Source organism: Camelus dromedarius, chromosome 7 (assembly GCF_036321535.1).
Source record: "Camelus dromedarius isolate mCamDro1 chromosome 7, mCamDro1.pat, whole genome shotgun sequence".
In the NCBI taxonomy this organism is placed as follows: Eukaryota; Metazoa; Chordata; class Mammalia; order Artiodactyla; family Camelidae; genus Camelus; species Camelus dromedarius.
Genome location: NC_087442.1, coordinates 5,048,625 through 5,065,947, shown reverse-complemented (window position 1 = coordinate 5,065,947; position 17,323 = coordinate 5,048,625). Strand labels below are relative to the sequence as shown.

The 17,323-nt window shown below is 47.5% G+C and overlaps 1 protein-coding gene across 1 annotated transcript; it reads right to left on the bottom strand.

Moving 5' to 3' along the window:
- Positions 1-58: 58 nt before the first annotated feature.
- Positions 59-14,317, bottom strand: ABCF2 (ATP binding cassette subfamily F member 2). The gene is made up of 15 exons (XM_031455700.2): positions 14,217-14,317; positions 13,359-13,560; positions 8,435-8,647; positions 7,797-7,979; positions 7,544-7,715; positions 6,278-6,373; positions 5,298-5,400; positions 3,995-4,090; positions 3,703-3,822; positions 3,526-3,615; positions 3,067-3,177; positions 2,393-2,455; positions 2,065-2,193; positions 1,383-1,586; positions 59-676 (listed from the first exon to the last, which is right to left on the bottom strand). Exons 2-15 carry the CDS (start codon positions 13,516-13,518, stop codon positions 539-541), a joined length of 1,878 nt encoding a protein of 625 aa, XP_031311560.1. The 5' UTR covers positions 13,519-13,560; positions 14,217-14,317; the 3' UTR covers positions 59-538.
- Between the last annotated feature and the right edge of the window lie 3,006 nt (positions 14,318-17,323).

Below are 17,323 nucleotides of genomic sequence, written 5' to 3'. Positions count from 1 at the left end.
GGCACTGCAGGGAGGAGGGGAGTAAAAGGCCTGGAGACCCCAAGAAGGAAGGCAGGGACCATGGCTTCTTCTTTCTTTATTGGATGCTTTGTAGATGTCACGCAGGTCTAAAAGTTACACTGTTAAATAATTCTTTAAAAACCACCCAGGATTAAGGCCCTGGTCCAGAGCTCCAAACCAGAAGCAGAAAGGAATGGGGGCGGTGGGCTGGGGGTATTCCTCCAACATCACCAAAACCCAGAGAACGAGGATCCTAAGCTCTTTCACAGGCCAACCCAGGACGTGGGCCCTCGGGTTAACCCTCAGATGCCTTTGGCTGCATCACTATTAGGGTCAGAACCAGCAAGGAGCTGGCAGGAACAGCCAGCCGAGTCCAGACATGGACAAAAGTAACTGGAAGGACAGGAGACGGACAGGTACTGTCCAGCTGTAGAGAAGATCACAGAGTGCAGCTAAGGCAGGTGGGGGAGGGGCTGGGGAGCAGTATTGCAGCAATGCAGGAGTGTGGCCCCAGGGGCCTGGCCCGGCCGGCGAGGGCTCACACATTGTGGGTCCTCCTGGTAAGCTGGGGCTCCTCGCCCACCAGCTTGGACTTGAGGTGCTCCTTGTAGGCCAGGATGTCTCCAGGCCACTTGGTGATTGTCTGCTTCTCACAGACCCAGATTTCTTGCGCAACCTAGAAAGCAAATCCTAGACTTAATAATCCTGGCCGGCATTCTCCCCATCCCTGTCCAGGAAACTGTTCTCAGGGGACTCTGGGAAGAAAACTCCATAACTTCCCACCCAGCCCCATATCCAGCTCCCAACTTCACAGCCCCAGGGTTCTTAGGGATGGCCTAACCCAAGAGTGCCGTAACCCGCAGGTTTTGGAGGCTTCCAAGCCAGAACCTGCGGTGCCATCCCAATTTCCAGTTCCCTAGCAGGACCTCGATCTGTTTAGAGGCTTCACTCTCAGCTTCCTTTTCTCCACTCCAACTCCCCCAAAGCTTCAGAGAAAAGATCAGCAGCTTTTTCACCAATGACTAGCGGTAGCCCTCAGTCTAATCCCAAGCCTCCTTCGGGTAATTTTATTTCTAGGTGGACGACTCTTGGCAACAATAGTAAAAAGCACCCTGTTCTCTATCCAACTGCCTTGCCGGTTTTGGCCAACAATGCCAAGTAGGCTAACAGCCTCAAATAGCTATAAAGAATTGAGGGATTTCCACTAAGGCTTTCTAAGTTTCCCAAAGAACTATAAAATCCGGTCCTCTGTACCTGTCTATGTCCTGAGCTCTCTTTCCAAAGACAATAAACACGTATTAAGTGCCCCCATGTGCCACGACTGTGTCCTACCTACCTCCTAGGTGCCCCGTTATGCCTCCCACTCCAGCCAGAGGCCTCACCTGCTGAATGAGTCTGAAATCGTGGCTGACCAGCATCATACCACCCTCAAACTCATTGATGGCATCTGCCAGGGCGTCGATGGTCTCAATATCCAGGTGATTGGTGGGCTCATCCAAGAAGAGCATGTGTGGGTTCTGCCAGGCCAGCCAGGCCAGACACACTCGGCACTTCTGCCCATCAGACAGGTTCCGGATTGGGCTCACCTGAGTGGAACCATGACATTTACAAAACCTGGTGTTACCTTCGCCACACATCATGACTCACCTCTATTACCCCATGGCTCCTCTGTTATCACCATTTTATAGAAAGTGGGGCTCAGGAAGACCCAAGATCACCCAGCAAGATGGTGGCACAGCTGCTGGTCTTTCAAGGCCTGAAAGGGACACTTCTGGAAGCCTGAAGCCCTGTCTCGGCACAGAATCTCATGAACTGGAGCAATCCCCTCAGCCCCGATCTGAATCCAGGAACTTGTGTGCCAGGTTTCAGTTTCCCTTGCCTTTAAGTGATAGGGCTCATCCTGCTAGTTTGGGGGCAAGGGCATATCAGAGACTGCCACACTATCCCTGACCCTCCCTTGAGATCTGAATGCTCCAATCCGTAACAACCTAGAGCAAAGGAAAGGCAGACCATCCAGCCAGTCTCCAGGTATCTGGGGCTCTCCCCACACCCTGCTCCACTGACCTGCTGTTTCCCAGTGAGACCATATCGCCCGATGATCTTCCTCATCTCTTCCTTCTCCTTGATCTCTGGGTAGCACTTCATCATGTACTCCAAAGGCGAGAGGTCTAAGTCCAACTGCTCTTGTAAATGCTACAGGGAAAAAGGAACCCACCCAGGTGTGACTGGTGTCCCACTTCAAAAGGAACCCTGCTGGGCTTACCTCCCCAGTTAACTCTCCACCTCTCCCCAGGGGCCTATTCAAGATTCTAGAAGCAGCTAGGAGCTGACTTGGTCAAAGGCAGCCCCGTTCCCGAATCCTGGGCAATGCCCCCCACCCTAAGGACTATACCTGATGGTAACGCCCTATTTTGACATGAGAGTGTTTTCGGATCATTCCATCTGTGGGTAGTAGCTAGAATAAAAAAGCAGTAAGTGGAAAGATAAGCACACAAAAAAGGAAACCAGGTCAGAAGCAGACATAGGCAGAGAGGGGAAACAAACATATGTTAACACTGAGCAAGACTCATACAACTTCCTAAACAGAATCTACATCACCACCTCACTAACAGCTATTCTGGCCACTCTAAAAATATTTAGGAAGATATACTGAAACAGATGTTCTCACGAGAGGCAAAGACACACACCATACCACCTACTCAGTAGTAATTAAATTACTAGAGAAAGCACTGCAATGTGTAACAAAGGACTCAGATCTGGGCACAACATGCATTTTCTACAATAAAACATCTCCAAATGCACAGATGTTCCTATATGCTAAATGCTCTGAATGAATACACAGAAAAATGTTGAGAGCACGCATGCATTCTCTCTCTCACACTCACACAGACTCCCCCTTCCTCTCTCCCTCTCTCCTTCTGAGAAAACTGCCCCAAACTTCAGCTCTGCCCCACGATGATCTTCCACCCCAGAGGATGTCTCACTCACTACTAGGGTGCTCAGGCCCTGCAAGAGTAGTGGTCCCTGCGTACCCTCCCTCTTCCTCAGACACACTGAGCACCATACCTCTCCAGTTAGCAGCTTCAGAAGAGTTGACTTCCCTGCTCCATTGGGCCCCACCAGAGCCACTCGTGTGTCGAGATCAATACCAAATTCTAGATTGTTGTAGATGCAAGGCTGAATTGGGTGAGAGAGAGAGACACACAAGGCTAGTGTGCCGATCAAGCTGACTGGCAGACCAGCCCCACGGAGTCCCTAGTCACCACTGGAGGAGGCGGGAGTGAGGAGGAGGGAGGCAGCTCTCATGGCAGACCCCAACCCATGCCTCCATCCACCAACCCAGCTGAAGAGTTTTCCTTCTACTCTAAGTCCCTGGACGAGGCACCCCAGCGGCCACACATGAAAAATCCCCAGCATCAGAGGGGTTAGTAACTGTGGTCAGCAAACAGTAGGAGACTCTTCTCACCAGTTGATACTCATCTCGTAAAGTGTACCCTAGCCTTCCAACCACACACAGGTACTCACCCCATCTTTTGTATACTTGAAGCTGACATTCTGCACCATGATAACGGGTGGAGGGATCTTGCCACATGGTGGGAAATAAAATGACAGTGTCTAGGAAGAGGAGAGGACATTTATCAAGTCAGGTTCTTTCTTATCCCCTCACCTCCGGCCACCTAACTCCATCCAATCAGACCCTACCTTGTCACTCACAACCCTCTCTGTCAGTCCAGATGCCATCATCTTCTGTAGCGTCTTCTCCTTGCTCTGGGCCTGCCGGGCCAGCTTGGCACTGCCATGACCGAACCTAGCAATGTAGTTCTGAAAGAGACCAGAGGGGGCCTGGAGTAAGGGTAGGCACCGAACAACTCATCCTAAATGCTCAGTAAAAACTGATAACAACTTCTTCCAGACCTTTCCAGCACCCCTCACCTCCCAAACACCCTCACCCGGCTCCCCGGACGACGTGAACTCAGCTCCACGACTGTCCTACCTTCATGTGCGCAATCTGATCCTGCTCCCAGTGGAACCTCTTCATCTGATTCTCTTCCAGCTCCAGCCGTGTCTTCACATACTGATCATAATTACCCTGCAGGAAAATGCACCAGGCGAGACGGGCAGCTTTAGCCGCGGTCCTGGGTTCTCACTCAGGGTTCAGAGGGATGCGATCTGGCATCTGACTTGGCCCTGGCTATAAGATTGTGCAGCAGGGAAAGAGGAAGTGCATTAAAGAAGCATATCCTAATCTAGAATCTGTGGTCTTTCAAATTACGTGCACCTCGTTCTTAGCTTAGCCAGAGCAGGGCTCCAGATCAGATCCTTGGGTTAGCTGTAAAGACACCCAGAGCACTGGCAGTAGCCCTGAAAACCTCCTTCATACAGACATCACGAAGTTCACAGCTTTCCAAGAGCACCTCCGACTACTCTGCACGCCTAGAGGCTGAGGCCCATGCAGACTACAAGAACTGCCTCTAGGTGGGATGGTGTGAGACCAGTCAGATTTGGGACCTGGCAAACCCTGCACTATGGACTTCCATGGTTTCTATCTGCAAAAAAGTGGACTCAACCTAAATATCTATCAAAAAGGGTCTGACAAAAGGGAAAAAAAAGGTTTGACAAATAAGTTACAGGATAGCTATACAATGAAATACCACACAGTCACTGAAAAGAATGAGGCTGACTTATGGAAATCTCATATGGAAAGCAGTCCAAGACAAACACAACCTACAGAAGAGAAGGACTAAGACACAACTGTGACAGGTGTACATGAAATTGTCTGTAAATGCTTACAAGTACACATGAAAGTTCTGAAAGGCTGTATCAAAGACTTAATACTCCTATGGTGAGCACAACCATGAATAAAGGAAACTTCTACTTTTTCATTTTTGGTACTTTTTTCAAAATACAAAAAATGAAAAGGCAAGGCAGAAAAATGGGCTGTTGAGATCCTGGCTCCTACTCTTCATTGAAGGAGGGGTAATGTGCTGAACGCCACAAAGCAGAGTTAAGCAGCCGCTCGAGACGGCAGAGAGCACCAAGGCCTGCCCGGGCACCATGAAAAGTCAACCTCTTTGCATAAGGCAAACATACACCATGTGTACAGGCTGCCAATCCATGGCCTATGGCCTGAAAGCAATTACTTTGGGACTAAAATAAAACAGGCTACAGGACTCCCTGTCCACATCTTTTTATAGCAATAGGCAGAAAAGAGCTGCTAAGTCTATTTTTTCTTTAAAGGAGAACTTCAGGCAATTGGTAAGCACAAAGGTTATTATGGAGAAGTTGGGTCCACTCACCGTATAATACTTCAGTTTCTTGTTGTGCATGTGAATGATGTTGGTACAGACGCCATTCAGAAAGTCCTGGGAATGGGAGACGAGGACCAGGATGCGCTTAAAACTGCAAAGCCAGAGAACCAGTTAGGGAGGCGCTCAAAACGGCAGCCAGTTCACAACAGGTGAGCTGAATGTCAGGCCCAGAAAGCCTTCAGCCTTTCCCTTCCTTACACCTCAGCATCCTTTAGACTTACTGGTCAATTCCCAGTTCTCAGCAAGCACCTAAGCCAGCAGTGCACAAGCTCCTTGTAAGGACACTTTGATGCCTTGCAAAGTGTGGTGACAGAGTCTGAGAGTCCTCAATCTTCTGTTCTAACTTCCAACAGAATGGAATGGGGAAGGCAGTAACAGTGACGGTAAAATCAAAAAAGTATGCACACAACCACCCGTAAGTATCTCTAAAACCATGGGTAGGAAGAGCTGAAACAGGCACAGTAAAAAGCATCATGCTCTTCTTTTTAAAGAAAATACCGAGTCACTGCAGAGACCATGGGAAGCCTTCTTCTAGAACTGGTGCAATGCTCCAGGTTATTCGGCTCTCTAGCCCAGGACCACTGCCATGTGGGCTATTTTTGCCTTTGTCACTGCATTATGATCTTAGATGTGAATTCCTGTTTATATGACATATGTAAATACAATTAAGGAAAAATATTGTCTTTAATAAAGATACTGTATTTTCAGTAACAGGAAAAACAAAAAAAAGTAAATCAAAATAATGAAAAAAAAAAAAAAAAAACTACATTTCAGGCAACAAAAGCAAACAAAAAGCCTGCCCTAAAGGTGCTTACCACTTTTTCAATGTGGCCTTTGCTCTGGCCTGACTTCTGTCCATTTCTCACTGCTCTAGTATCACTGTAGTTTCTGGGCATCCATCTCCCTTGGACTCTGCTCAATGACCCCTTCAGGACCTGCCCACTTCCCACCCCAGCCTCCCCACTTACGTCTTTAGCTCTTCTTCCAACCACACACAAGCGTCGAGGTCCAGGTGGTTGGTGGGCTCGTCCAGGAGCAGCATGAAGGGCCGAATGAAGAGGGCTCTGAAGAACAGGAAAGGAGACAGAGCCACTTCAGTCTAACAGGTGCTACACAGGAGAGGACAGCCTGCCTGCTACCTGCAATTCTGGTCAGGCCTGCATCAAGTCCTGAAATCAATTCTAGACTCTCCACCTCAGAGGAAAGGTGAGAACTAGGAGAGAAACCAGAGATGAAAAGTTGAGGTTAAAGGGCAGAAAACAGAGCTCAGAAGTAGAGGGAAGATGCAGTTTGGAGATAAAGCTGTAAAAATCCTTATGAATCTGCAAGTCTTTTACACTGAGGTTGGTGACTAACAGGAACACAAAAGGATACAGAGAAAATAAATTGTTAAAGCAAAAAGTATTCAGGTTAAACCTAACTGGTAGGGTTGCCAGACTAGCAAGGAGGCCAAAGAGTGCTGTTTTCTTAGATACAATCACAGGAGAATGAGGGGAGAGTGCTGGGCCCCACACTCGTAGTCACCACACATGCAGAACTTTTTAGAAATAAGATTATGGACCTCAGACTCCAGCATTCTGACTGCACGTATCTGAAGCAGAAGCTAGAAAACTGTATTTTTAAAAGCTCCCCAGGTGAACCTGAGGCAGCTAACCCATGCTAGCACATAAAGCCACAGTTCTCACGCACCAAGGCACACACAAGCAGCCCTGCTAAAGCAGTGGCTCAAGCGTCGCCAATGCACATGGCAGAGAATGGTGGGTAAGGAACCACTCATTTAACTGGGGATTTCTTGGGAGACAGGTGAGGGAATGATGGTCTACAGAAAGTCACGTTGGGTCCAGGTCACAAGAGAGTAAGGAGGACAGATATCATAATAGCTGTCTAACATTTTATCTTTATACGTCAAGAGTCAGAAGGACTGAAGCAAGAAAAAGGGCGGGAGAGGAGTCAAGAGGAAAGAAAGACCCAGACCTACTCTCCCATGTTACCTAGGGCTGGTCCTAGAGTTCCCAAACACTATGCCGAAGTCCAGCAACGACCACTCAGTTGGGAAGCTCACGCCTTAGCTCATGTATACCACTGCCCTGAATCCCCCCCACCGCTGTCAATATCTGCATCCTACTGGACACTGACTGACCATCAGCCTCTGTTCTAAACAGCTCCACTGGAGGAAGCATTCAACCCCGGAAAGCAATGGGGCTCCGCAGAGGGTGGAGGAGGGAGAGACTCACCTGGCGAGGGCAACCCTCATCCTCCAGCCCCCACTGAAGTCTTTTAGCTTCTTGCGTTGCATGGCAGGTGTGAAACCCAGTCCATGCAAGATCCGGGAGGCCCTCATCTCCGCCTTGTCAGCATCCAGCTCCTCCAGCCGCTCGTAGAGCTCTAAGAGCTTCTCACACTCCGCTGTGGGCAGTGCATAGCATGTGAGCTCCCAGGCCTTCCCAGGGAAAGTCCTCCCCTACACCCCGGGGTCTGGGGCCCTACCATCCTCGTGAGCCAGCCGCTCTGCCTCCCTCTCCAGCATGGCCCGCTCCGTGTCAACTTCCATCACACACTGCAAGGGCGTCTTGTCACTAGGGGGCATCTCCCGAGTCAGGTGGTAGATGTCGATGTGCTCAGGGATGGGCACTTCGCGCTTCCCAATAGCAGACAGCAGCATGGACTTTCCTGAGGGGAGCAGGCAAAGGACGGGAGGAGAAGTGGACACTCAGCACAGCTCTGCCTGCCATTCCCCCACACCAGTCCCTCCCCCCCCGGCCAGACCATGACCTCATCATTTTTTGAGTATTTTCCGTCCTTTCACTCATTCAAGTCCTGCTACCCCCCTCTCCCACCCTTGGGACACCTTTCCAATTTTCCTCCAATTCTTGTCCTCTGTGAAGTCTGTTCACCTACAGAGGCCTGACACAAAGCCTGGCCCGCCATTTCTCCCGCACCTGCTGTCTCCAACTACTCATGTGGTACCTGTCACACACTGCTCAGTGCTGCTAGTTCTCTCCCTGGGCAGATCTGGTCTCCCACCCATGTTGTCAAGTCCTTGCTTTGTACACAGCTGATGCTAAGTAAATACCTCCTGAGTGACAAGGAGAGAGACTTCCCACCAAGCCTTCCAAGGGCCTCACCAATTCCATTTAAGCCAATGAGGCCGTAGCGACGGCCTGAGTTTAATTCCAGTTTGGTGTCACTGAGCAGCTCTTGACCATGAAAGGTAAGGGAGAGGTTGATGATGTGGGCGTCAGTACTGTTGGGGTGAGAGGCGAGGACACCAGTGACAGCGCGAGCAGCAGCTTTCTTCATCTCAAAGTCCTCTAGCTCCTTGGTCAGCAAGTCTACTTCTAGGGACAGAAAAGAAAAGCATTTTGGGAAGAGGGCTGTAAGACAGACTAAGCTCTCACACAAAAAGGCACGCCTTTGAGCACCTGGATAGATCAGTCATGCATCAGACTTTTTTCATCTGAGGGTCCTGGGTTCAGGACCTTGTTCGGACACTTGTGGCTTTTGTCCTTCTGTAGATTATCAAATATTATCATACAAAGATCCAAAAAGCTGAAAGAGGCATGCCCTGGAAGACCTGGGTTGAAGATCAGGTTGAGCTGACTCAGCTGTTTCACAAGCTTTAAACAGTGCACATCACATACAGATCTGCCCTGGTATCACACCTTCATGGACATTTTTTACTTCACAACTTGTCCTTTTAATTCTAACTTTTCTTGATCTTAGAGGATATAATGCATGGTCGGAATGGCTGGAACTCCAAATTGTCCTCCACGAGTATATGTTAAAGAATTAGTACCAATGCCCAAAAGAAAGCAGACACTACAGAGGTGCAACTCTTTCTCCACGACCTAGGGAGCTTCCAGATGGTGCTTCCAAGAAGCTATTTTGTCCAGAAGGGACCGGTGTAAGAAAATTCACAGCGGGATCAACGGCAGGCAGAGATAAGGCTGGGAAAACCAGAAGTTCCAAGTCTGGAGGGTTTCAGAGATGCAAACTGACTATGAGACAAGAGACCGACTATTCTGCCTTTGTGGGTTTCAGGGACGACTACATTCGCAGGCTGGGAAGAACCACTCATATTCACGGCCAGGAGTGGTGGAGTTCACCCTGTGTCTGGGATGCTGCATCATCATCCCCCATCTAATTTAACCCTCATAAGCCTTATGAGAGATACACACATCACCCTCATTCTATAAAGAGATTAAATAATACAGCCAAGGTCAAAAAGGCTAGTGACAGAGCCAGAATCTGAACCAGGGTTTGTCTGACCCCAAGGCCGTGACCTCAACTACTTCACTATCCTGCCCTTCCATAGAGGAAAGTGCTCACAAAGTACTGTTGAAAGGAGGACAGAAATGGGGGTGTAGGGAGTCATGGTAAGCTTCTTCCAAAAGAGAATAAGGTAATCTATCTACATTCTCAGGAAGGAGTCAAAACTATACATAAAGTTCCACTACTGTGAGAATGTTATAATTTTTCAGTCTTTGACACCCTTACCTATGTTCCCTTAGTGATCTTACAGTAGAACCCCCGAGATGAGAAAGCCTGTACACTTGTCCTTAGGACAAGGAAAGATGGAATAGAAGGGGAAAGAGCTCAGTCCCTCCTCGGACAGGCAGGCTTGGGGAGAACAACTCCAAGGGAGAGGGTGTGTCGTGGTCAGGCTTAGGTCACTCTCCAAATACCCCATCCTGTCAGGAGGTCACCAGGGCTGGCACCATCACCCACCCTGTCGCTGAACTGCTCAGCCTACAAGGGGCCAGCACAGACGGCAGTCACTCTGTATGTATCTCACATTCCAGTGCAGCGTGTTACACGTAAATGCTTGATGAGTACAGGCTTATCCCATTTTATTCCACTTCAGGTTACTGTGCTTTGCACATATGCAATTTTTACAAATTGAAGGTTTGTGGAAACCCTGTGTCGAGCAATTATATCAGTGTCATTTTCCCAACAGCATTTGCTCACTTGTGTCTCTGTGTCACATTTTGATATTTATTGCAGTATTTTAAACATTTTCATTATTATTATATTTGTTACGGTGATCTGTGACCTTTGATGTTACTACTACAACTCACTGAAGGCTCAAATGATTGCTAGCACTTTTTAGCAACAAAGTATTCTAAAATTAAGGTATGCCCATTTTTTTTTAAAAACATAATGCTATTATGCACTTAGTAGACTACAGTACAGTGTAAAGATAACTTTTATACACATAAGGAAACCTAAAAATTTGTGTGACTTGCTTTATTGCGATACCAGCTTTACTACAGTGGTCTGGAACTGAATCTGCGATACCTCCAAGGTGTGCCCGTACTTTTCAAATGGAGGACACATTGTCTTGGCTGATAAGAGGACTTTTAACAGTATTTTTTCTACACAGTTGAGTTTGCAGGCTTCCCACAGCCCCTCTGTGCCAATCCTTGTTCTAGATGTTGAGAAGAAGATGTTGCAGAAGTTTATGATCTAGATCAGAAGTTGGTAAACTTTCTTAAAGGGTCAGATGCTAAATATTTTAGGGTTTACAGCCCAAGTGGCAAAATAAAAACTATTATGTAGGTATATATATCACCATCTGAAACTTTAAAAATGTAAAAACCATTCTTAGCCTGGGAGTGGACTGGCTTAAAAAAAGGCTGGCCAGATTTGGCCAATGGCCTGTTTTTGTAAACAGAGTTTTACCGGAACACAGCCACACCCATCATTTTATGTATCGCCTATGGCTGTTTCCATTATAATGGCAAAGCAGGACAGCCGCATCAGAGACCACAAGGCCCACAAAGCTACAAATATTTACTATCTGGATCTTTACAGTAAAAGATTGCCGATCCCTAGTCTATATCTCCATCTGCTCAGGCAAGAGAAAGATCAAAATTAAGGGAAAGTTACACAGTCAACCCTCTGTATGCACAGTTCTGCATCCAGATTCAACAAACCATGGACAGAAAAAAAAATCCAGAAAGTTTGCCACACAATGGCAACTATTTCATAGCATTTACGTTTAGGTGTTATAAGTAATCTAGAGATGGGCTAGTTATATGCAAATATTACACACACCACTTTATATAAGAGACTTAAGTATCTATGGATTTTGGTATCCGCAGGGATCCTGGAATCAATTCCTAGTAGATACCGAGGCGCAGGACTGTATACCATTTTCTCTTGATCTCTTCCAGTTTACAGCATCTATGATCTAAGTCATCTCCTGAGCTTCAAAAGTAAGACTTGGACCTCACTGTCCTAACCTACAGCATGTAGAAAACAGACTCAAAAAATAAGTAAATAGCACTGAATAAAAGGAAAAGGGATTTTTCATCAAGAGAGAATATTGTAGACTTCACAAGCAGCCCCTCTGTACACATTCCCCAAACAAGGGGACCAGCTGAACTCCAGTGCCTGTCTTGAAGAGTCTCACATTCTAAAGAAGATTGAGCTGTCTGTTACAAGTCACTTTCTTTGATACGTATCTTGGTCTTTCCATACCTTCCCACCTAAAGAAGGCCAAGTAGCAATGGCCAACTGCTAAAGGTTGGAGAACGGTGACCTGCAGCATTAAGTAATTCCAAACTCAGAGAAGAGAGAGGACCCAGTCTTGGGAGAGGGAACAGTTGGCCCATTAACTATGGAAGCAGAAACAACCCTGGGTACCTGGCAATAAGAAATGTTCTGAGGGAGCTGGAAAGAACACAAGATTTCATATTTCGGAACAGCAGCCCCCTGAGGAAGGAAGGTGAAAATCAAAACTCCCTTATTACTGAGATAGGGATACTGCAGCTGGGTTCCCCGGGAAACTCGGGTTTCCTAAGCAGAAAAGGTGAAGAAATTTGTAATGGGAACAGTAAACCATAGTTTCAAAGCGGGATTCAGTTTTCTACCTTTCCAATTTATCCAGAAAGTACCTACAGAGCTGGTAAGAGACACTGCTTAACCATGGTGAGTGAGGCCCTAGAGGGAGCCCTGTCTCTACAGATCACAATTCAGCCTGCTCCTTCACTCTTATCATTCTTAACTTCCCATCCCTTCACTACTCTGGCCAGGAATAAAACTTCCCCATAGCCTGACTTTATTGCACTAGCTTTCCCTCATAATTCTTACTTTGGAGACAATTTTTACCACTCTCTCCTATCATTTTTAACCACCCCCGCTTTGCGAATTGTTATCTGTTGTAATTTCCATTAGTAATTCTCGTCATCGTCAAAGATCAAATAATTTAGTTGAAGAAACAGAAGATACAACATAAAAAAGTTAACACTATAGATAGCATAAGGGGATAGTGAATGGCAATATTACTGATGTCAGGTTTGACTGGGAAAGACTTTACCATCTTGAGCTGAGCCCTGAGAGAAATGTCAAATATAACTAGTACAAAAATTGTGTTAGAACCTCAGTGTGCAAATGGACAGAAATGTGGTGACTATTCAAGGGACAACAGTAGTTGATGGAGAAGGACGGAGAAGGCCTGTTAAGAGTCTTCAGGCGGCAAGACAGAAAGCTAGGATAGACTGCGGAAAGCCTGGGATATTCTTTATTACATACTGCCCTGTGTGTAATAGACTAGACTGCAAGTTATCACAGGACAAACCACACTTATAGTGCTTGGCATGGTGTCTAACACTTGAGAAGCACTCATAAGAGAAAGGTATCTCTCCCAGAAAAAAAAACTCATGAAATAATTCACAGATTTCTCTCGTTGGTACAGTCACTACCCCTGGGAGGACAAGGATATAATGAGGCAAAGAGCCCGGCACACTGACCACCATGGGTAGAAATGGAAATTGAGAAAGGGGCAGGGAACTGACCTCCTCCTCAGTCTAGTAGACAGAGCAGCAAGGCAGCACAACTCCCATATTTACTTGCCACTAAGTATGTGAGAACTTTGTGTTCAGTTTCCTTGGTCAAGCTCCAACTCTACTGGTTTGGTTCATCATAAAAAGTTTCGTGGTACCAGGTAGATTTTCCAGTGCCCCGAGCATCCAGACTCTGACTCCAGCTGGAACATCCATTAAATGGTAGCAACCATCCCAGGAACCCACCTCTCCCTCAATTCACCTGTGGTCTCTCGGCCATTGGCCTCCTCATTTTTCTCCTCTGCCACCTGTGGTTCTGTGACAGCGTCTCCGTTTTCTTCATGTCCTTTTCTGGGACGCTGTCGTGCTTTGGCAGCTTCCTTTTTTTTGGCTGCCTTCTTCTTGGCCAGGTCGGAGGGCATGGTGATGAACCACAGGGGAACGTTACTGTTCTTTCAGGAAGCCTGAAGGAAGGCAAACACCCCCAAATTCTAAACTTTCGCAGAGCGCCTGGCCCTTGCTCCATCCCTCCCAGGAATTTTCCTATCAAGCCTCCGATACCCAGCTCCGCCCCAGCCTAGTCGCTCCCAACTTTGTCAGGCTCTCCCAAGCCAATTCTGATCCTCGGCCGCTCTTCTAATCTCAACATCTCTTCCCTCGGGCTTTGTCCACCAATCTCCACGGACTGCCTCACTCTGGAAACGCTCCTCCTTTCGGGGCCTCCAGTTAGGGACCAGGTTCTGCCCCTCGGCACAGGTCCCGGTCTACAGTTTCCCCACAACTTGGCGCGCTACGCTCCAGCCAGCCGCCTCATTTTGCTGGGTTTCCTCCTCCCCTCTGCCTCCGGCCTTCTCCCGGTCCTTCCGCTCCACACCACCTGGCCGTCGGGTCCAGCTTCTTACCGGGGCGCACTAGTCCTCCCCCCGGTGAGTCCCCTCAGAGTCCCCTCACTCGCTACCTCCCTAGCCTCCCCCAGCCCCCGCCCGTCAGCTTCTCTCTCTTGGTCCTTTCTTCTCTCTCGTCGCCGCCTCCATCCCGACCCGATCCCTCCTCCCTCTTCCCGTCCCCCCTCCCCACCACCGGCCGGCACCCTCCCCCAGCGCCCCTTCCCCCAACTCACTGGGCCTCGCCGCTCGGCCTCTGTCGCAACAGAGCTGCTCCTTGAGCTCCTCCGCGTGCGGCCGGCTCACCAGCCAATCAGGGCCTCGCGCGGCTCTCGCTGCGCCGCCGCGCGGACTCCTGGGAAGTGTCGTCCTCTAGCCGCGGCAGCCGAGGCTGAGACCACTCCTCAAGAACTACCTCGTATCCCAGGGGCCTCGCGGGCCTGCGTGGCGTCATCATGATGCGCGAGTCCGGGGGGATTGGAGTCCAAGAGCCCTCTGCCAGGGGTCCGCTTCAGGCACTGGAAACTGCAAATCCCAGCTTGCTACTCGGATAAGCGGCTGGGCCTTCCAGACTACAGCACCTCTAGAAAATCTTTTGAATTGTGCGGAGATACCGAGTTTACAGGGTCGCCCAGCCGGCTCAGACAGCACGCGAGCGACTACACTTCCCAGCAGGCATCAGGTAGGAATGAGTCCAAACAATGGAGCGAAGAGGCGGTAGGTGGAGAGCGGAGGAGAAAGACTGAGGCGACTGGTGAGAGTGGGACACGAAACTCATCACTAGGAAGAAGATGCGAAGAACAGAATTCTTCCATGAAAGAAAGGCGTCCTCGTTTCATGAAAGCGAGATTTTAGAGGCTGGTTCATTATTACCAAACTTTTCGAAGGTGCCGAACGTTGTTCCTGAACCTTGGCCGCTCCGCCTGCCCACTCCAGAATTAGGTCTCCATGTAAGTCTGATGGGAAGAACCCTGAGGTTTGAAAAAAAAAAATCCCTTTTCTGAGTTTAGCTTTAGCAGTTAGCCATGAGACCTTGCTGGTTGCTTTTCCTTTGAGTCTCCCTTTTTAAAATCTCTCACAGAGTTCTCAAAGCTTACAAGGCAAATCCCAAAATTGTAGCCTCTGAGACTTCTCCAGGCTCCTCACAAGCACTGACACAGATGGAAGGAAGCAAAGGAAGCCCTTACTCCCTCTGAGCACATTTTCCAGAAGTGGCGCCGCCTGATTCTTTTCAGAAGTGAGCTCAGTACGCTCCGCATAAAACTAGTTTTCCTCCTCCAATTTGATACTCCAGTAGAATCTAATTAGTTGTATTTCAGAAGTAAGCCAAGCTATTTCTCACTTCATGCCTTTGAGCATGCCTTTCCCTAGACTACCCTCCACCAATCAGGTGCCTACTATATGTCGCTCAAAGCGAGATGTTAGAGGTGCAGTGGTGACAAGTCTTTCCCTGACCTCAGGAAGCTCACAGTTAAGAGCACCAGCTAAAAATTGTCGCTTGCCATCTGGTTCTAGGAGAATGAAGTCACTAGCCACTGCAGTCACTGACCTTCAACGCCCCCTGAAAGGAGTTCAGGGCAGAGATCAGGAATGAGGCACCCTATGCTCTGGGAATAACTGTAGAACAGGCTTCAGATAGAGATTTTCAGGAAAAGATTTCTATGAGCCCAATTTCTTGCATCTTCTCATATCTAGAAAAGAAGTAAAATCATTAATAGAGACATCTGCTCCTCCTGACTAACAGTAACCTTCTGCTGAAGTGCGTGCTTGATAGCAGATATTCCCCCCTTCACTAAAACCATACATATACTGACTTCTCTACTTCTTCTGAGCAGTTCCTCAGAGCCATATGAGAGGCTGTCTCCTGGGCTATAGTCCCCATTAGGCCCCAAATAAAACAACTCACAACTCTCACGTTGTGCGTTTTTTTCGGTCAATAAAAGGAAACATTTAAAAGGAAACAGATCATGACATTCAGGTGATAAGTGCCATATGGGCAAAAGCACTGTTGTAGGTATAGAAATATATAGACGATAGTTAACTGACTGCAAAGCTCTTCTTTATGAAGCAAGGTAATTATTTATGGTTGTGAATCACGTAAAATTGCTCACCCAAGCACCTCGCCTTCTGGGAGGTCTACAGTATGCCTGTCTCTCCAAGTCTCATTAAAATGTGGTTACAGGCAGCTTATGGAGAACTAAACTTACTTACACTCTTTCATTTCTGCCATCACATTTAATCCCCCCAGCAGATTCTGAGGTGGGGATTATTACCATTTTACAGATTGGAAATGAAGGCACAGAGTTGGTAGTAAAACAGCATTGCTGGTAAAGACAGTGCCAGGACTTGAAGCTGGAATCTTCTAGTTCCAGAACTCCAGCTCTCTAAAATGACTCAGGTTGGCAAAAGAAAGATTAACCGGTTACTTCTCTGAATCCACCTACATAGCCACCAATCTCACCCATGATTTCCCATGAATTAACAGTTGCTGAACAAGGTCTTTTTCAGCACAGCAAGAGTAGCATAGAAAATGTAGCAGTTCTGCCATTCCCATCCAGGGTTTAGATCTCTTGCAGGGAACAGACCTGGGCATGAAGAGAGAAGAAATAGGGAAATAAAAGGGAGAGGGATGGGAGGAGAAAAGGACTAGCTAAATACGAAAATCACAGGAGGTCAGCGCTAGAGACAGGAAATGAAGAGTCCAGATTCTTCATTTAAAATATGAAGAAGCTGAGACCCAAGGGAGGAAAGATCTCATCCAGAATTGACTAGAAACTTAGTAACTGAGAAAGATCTGGAGCTTTGCTGTTCGATGTGGTAGCCTCTAGCCACATGTGGCTGTGGAGCACTTGAAATGTGGCTAGTCTGAATTGAGATGTGCTGTGAGTGTGAAGTATTCATTGGATTTCAAAGAATGCGTGTGGAGAAGAAAAAGGACGTAAAATATCTCAACCTTTTATATTGATTATATGTTGAAATGTTAATACTTGGGATATATTTAATAATAGAAAATATATTATTAAAATTAATTTCCCCTGTTTCTTTTTAATTTTTAAAAAATGGGGCTACCAGAATATTTAAAACTTACATATGTGGCTCACATATTTCTGTTGGACGATGCTGGTCTGGAACTTGCTTCTTTCAGTCTGTAGCTGAGTGTTTCTACTCTGCTTCCCAGCGTCTTCTAACAAGTCATTTATTTACCACCTATTTATGTGCCAGTTGCTGAGGGGAAATCAAATTGCACTCTGAGTTTAAGACCAAACACAGTAAAGGGTAACAGCGTGGTGTATTTCATCTCATGTGCCTCCTAGAATGGGTTCTTGACTCTATCAGCCCCAAT

What these genes read in the sequence shown, in the direction of transcription:
- ABCF2 (XM_031455700.2), bottom strand. Translation starts at nt 13,518, where the DNA reads ATGCCCTCCGACCTGGCCAAGAAGAAGGCAGCCAAAAAAAAGGAAGCT. An exon ending in CATTGGCTTAAATGGAATTG is followed by an intron (nt 7,980 to 8,434) that starts GTGAGGCCCTTG and finishes TGCTCCCCTCAG; the next exon opens with GAAAGTCCATGCTGCTGTCT. An exon ending in GCGGCTGGCTCACGAGGATG is followed by an intron (nt 7,716 to 7,796) that starts GTAGGGCCCCAG and finishes CACTGCCCACAG; the next exon opens with CGGAGTGTGAGAAGCTCTTA.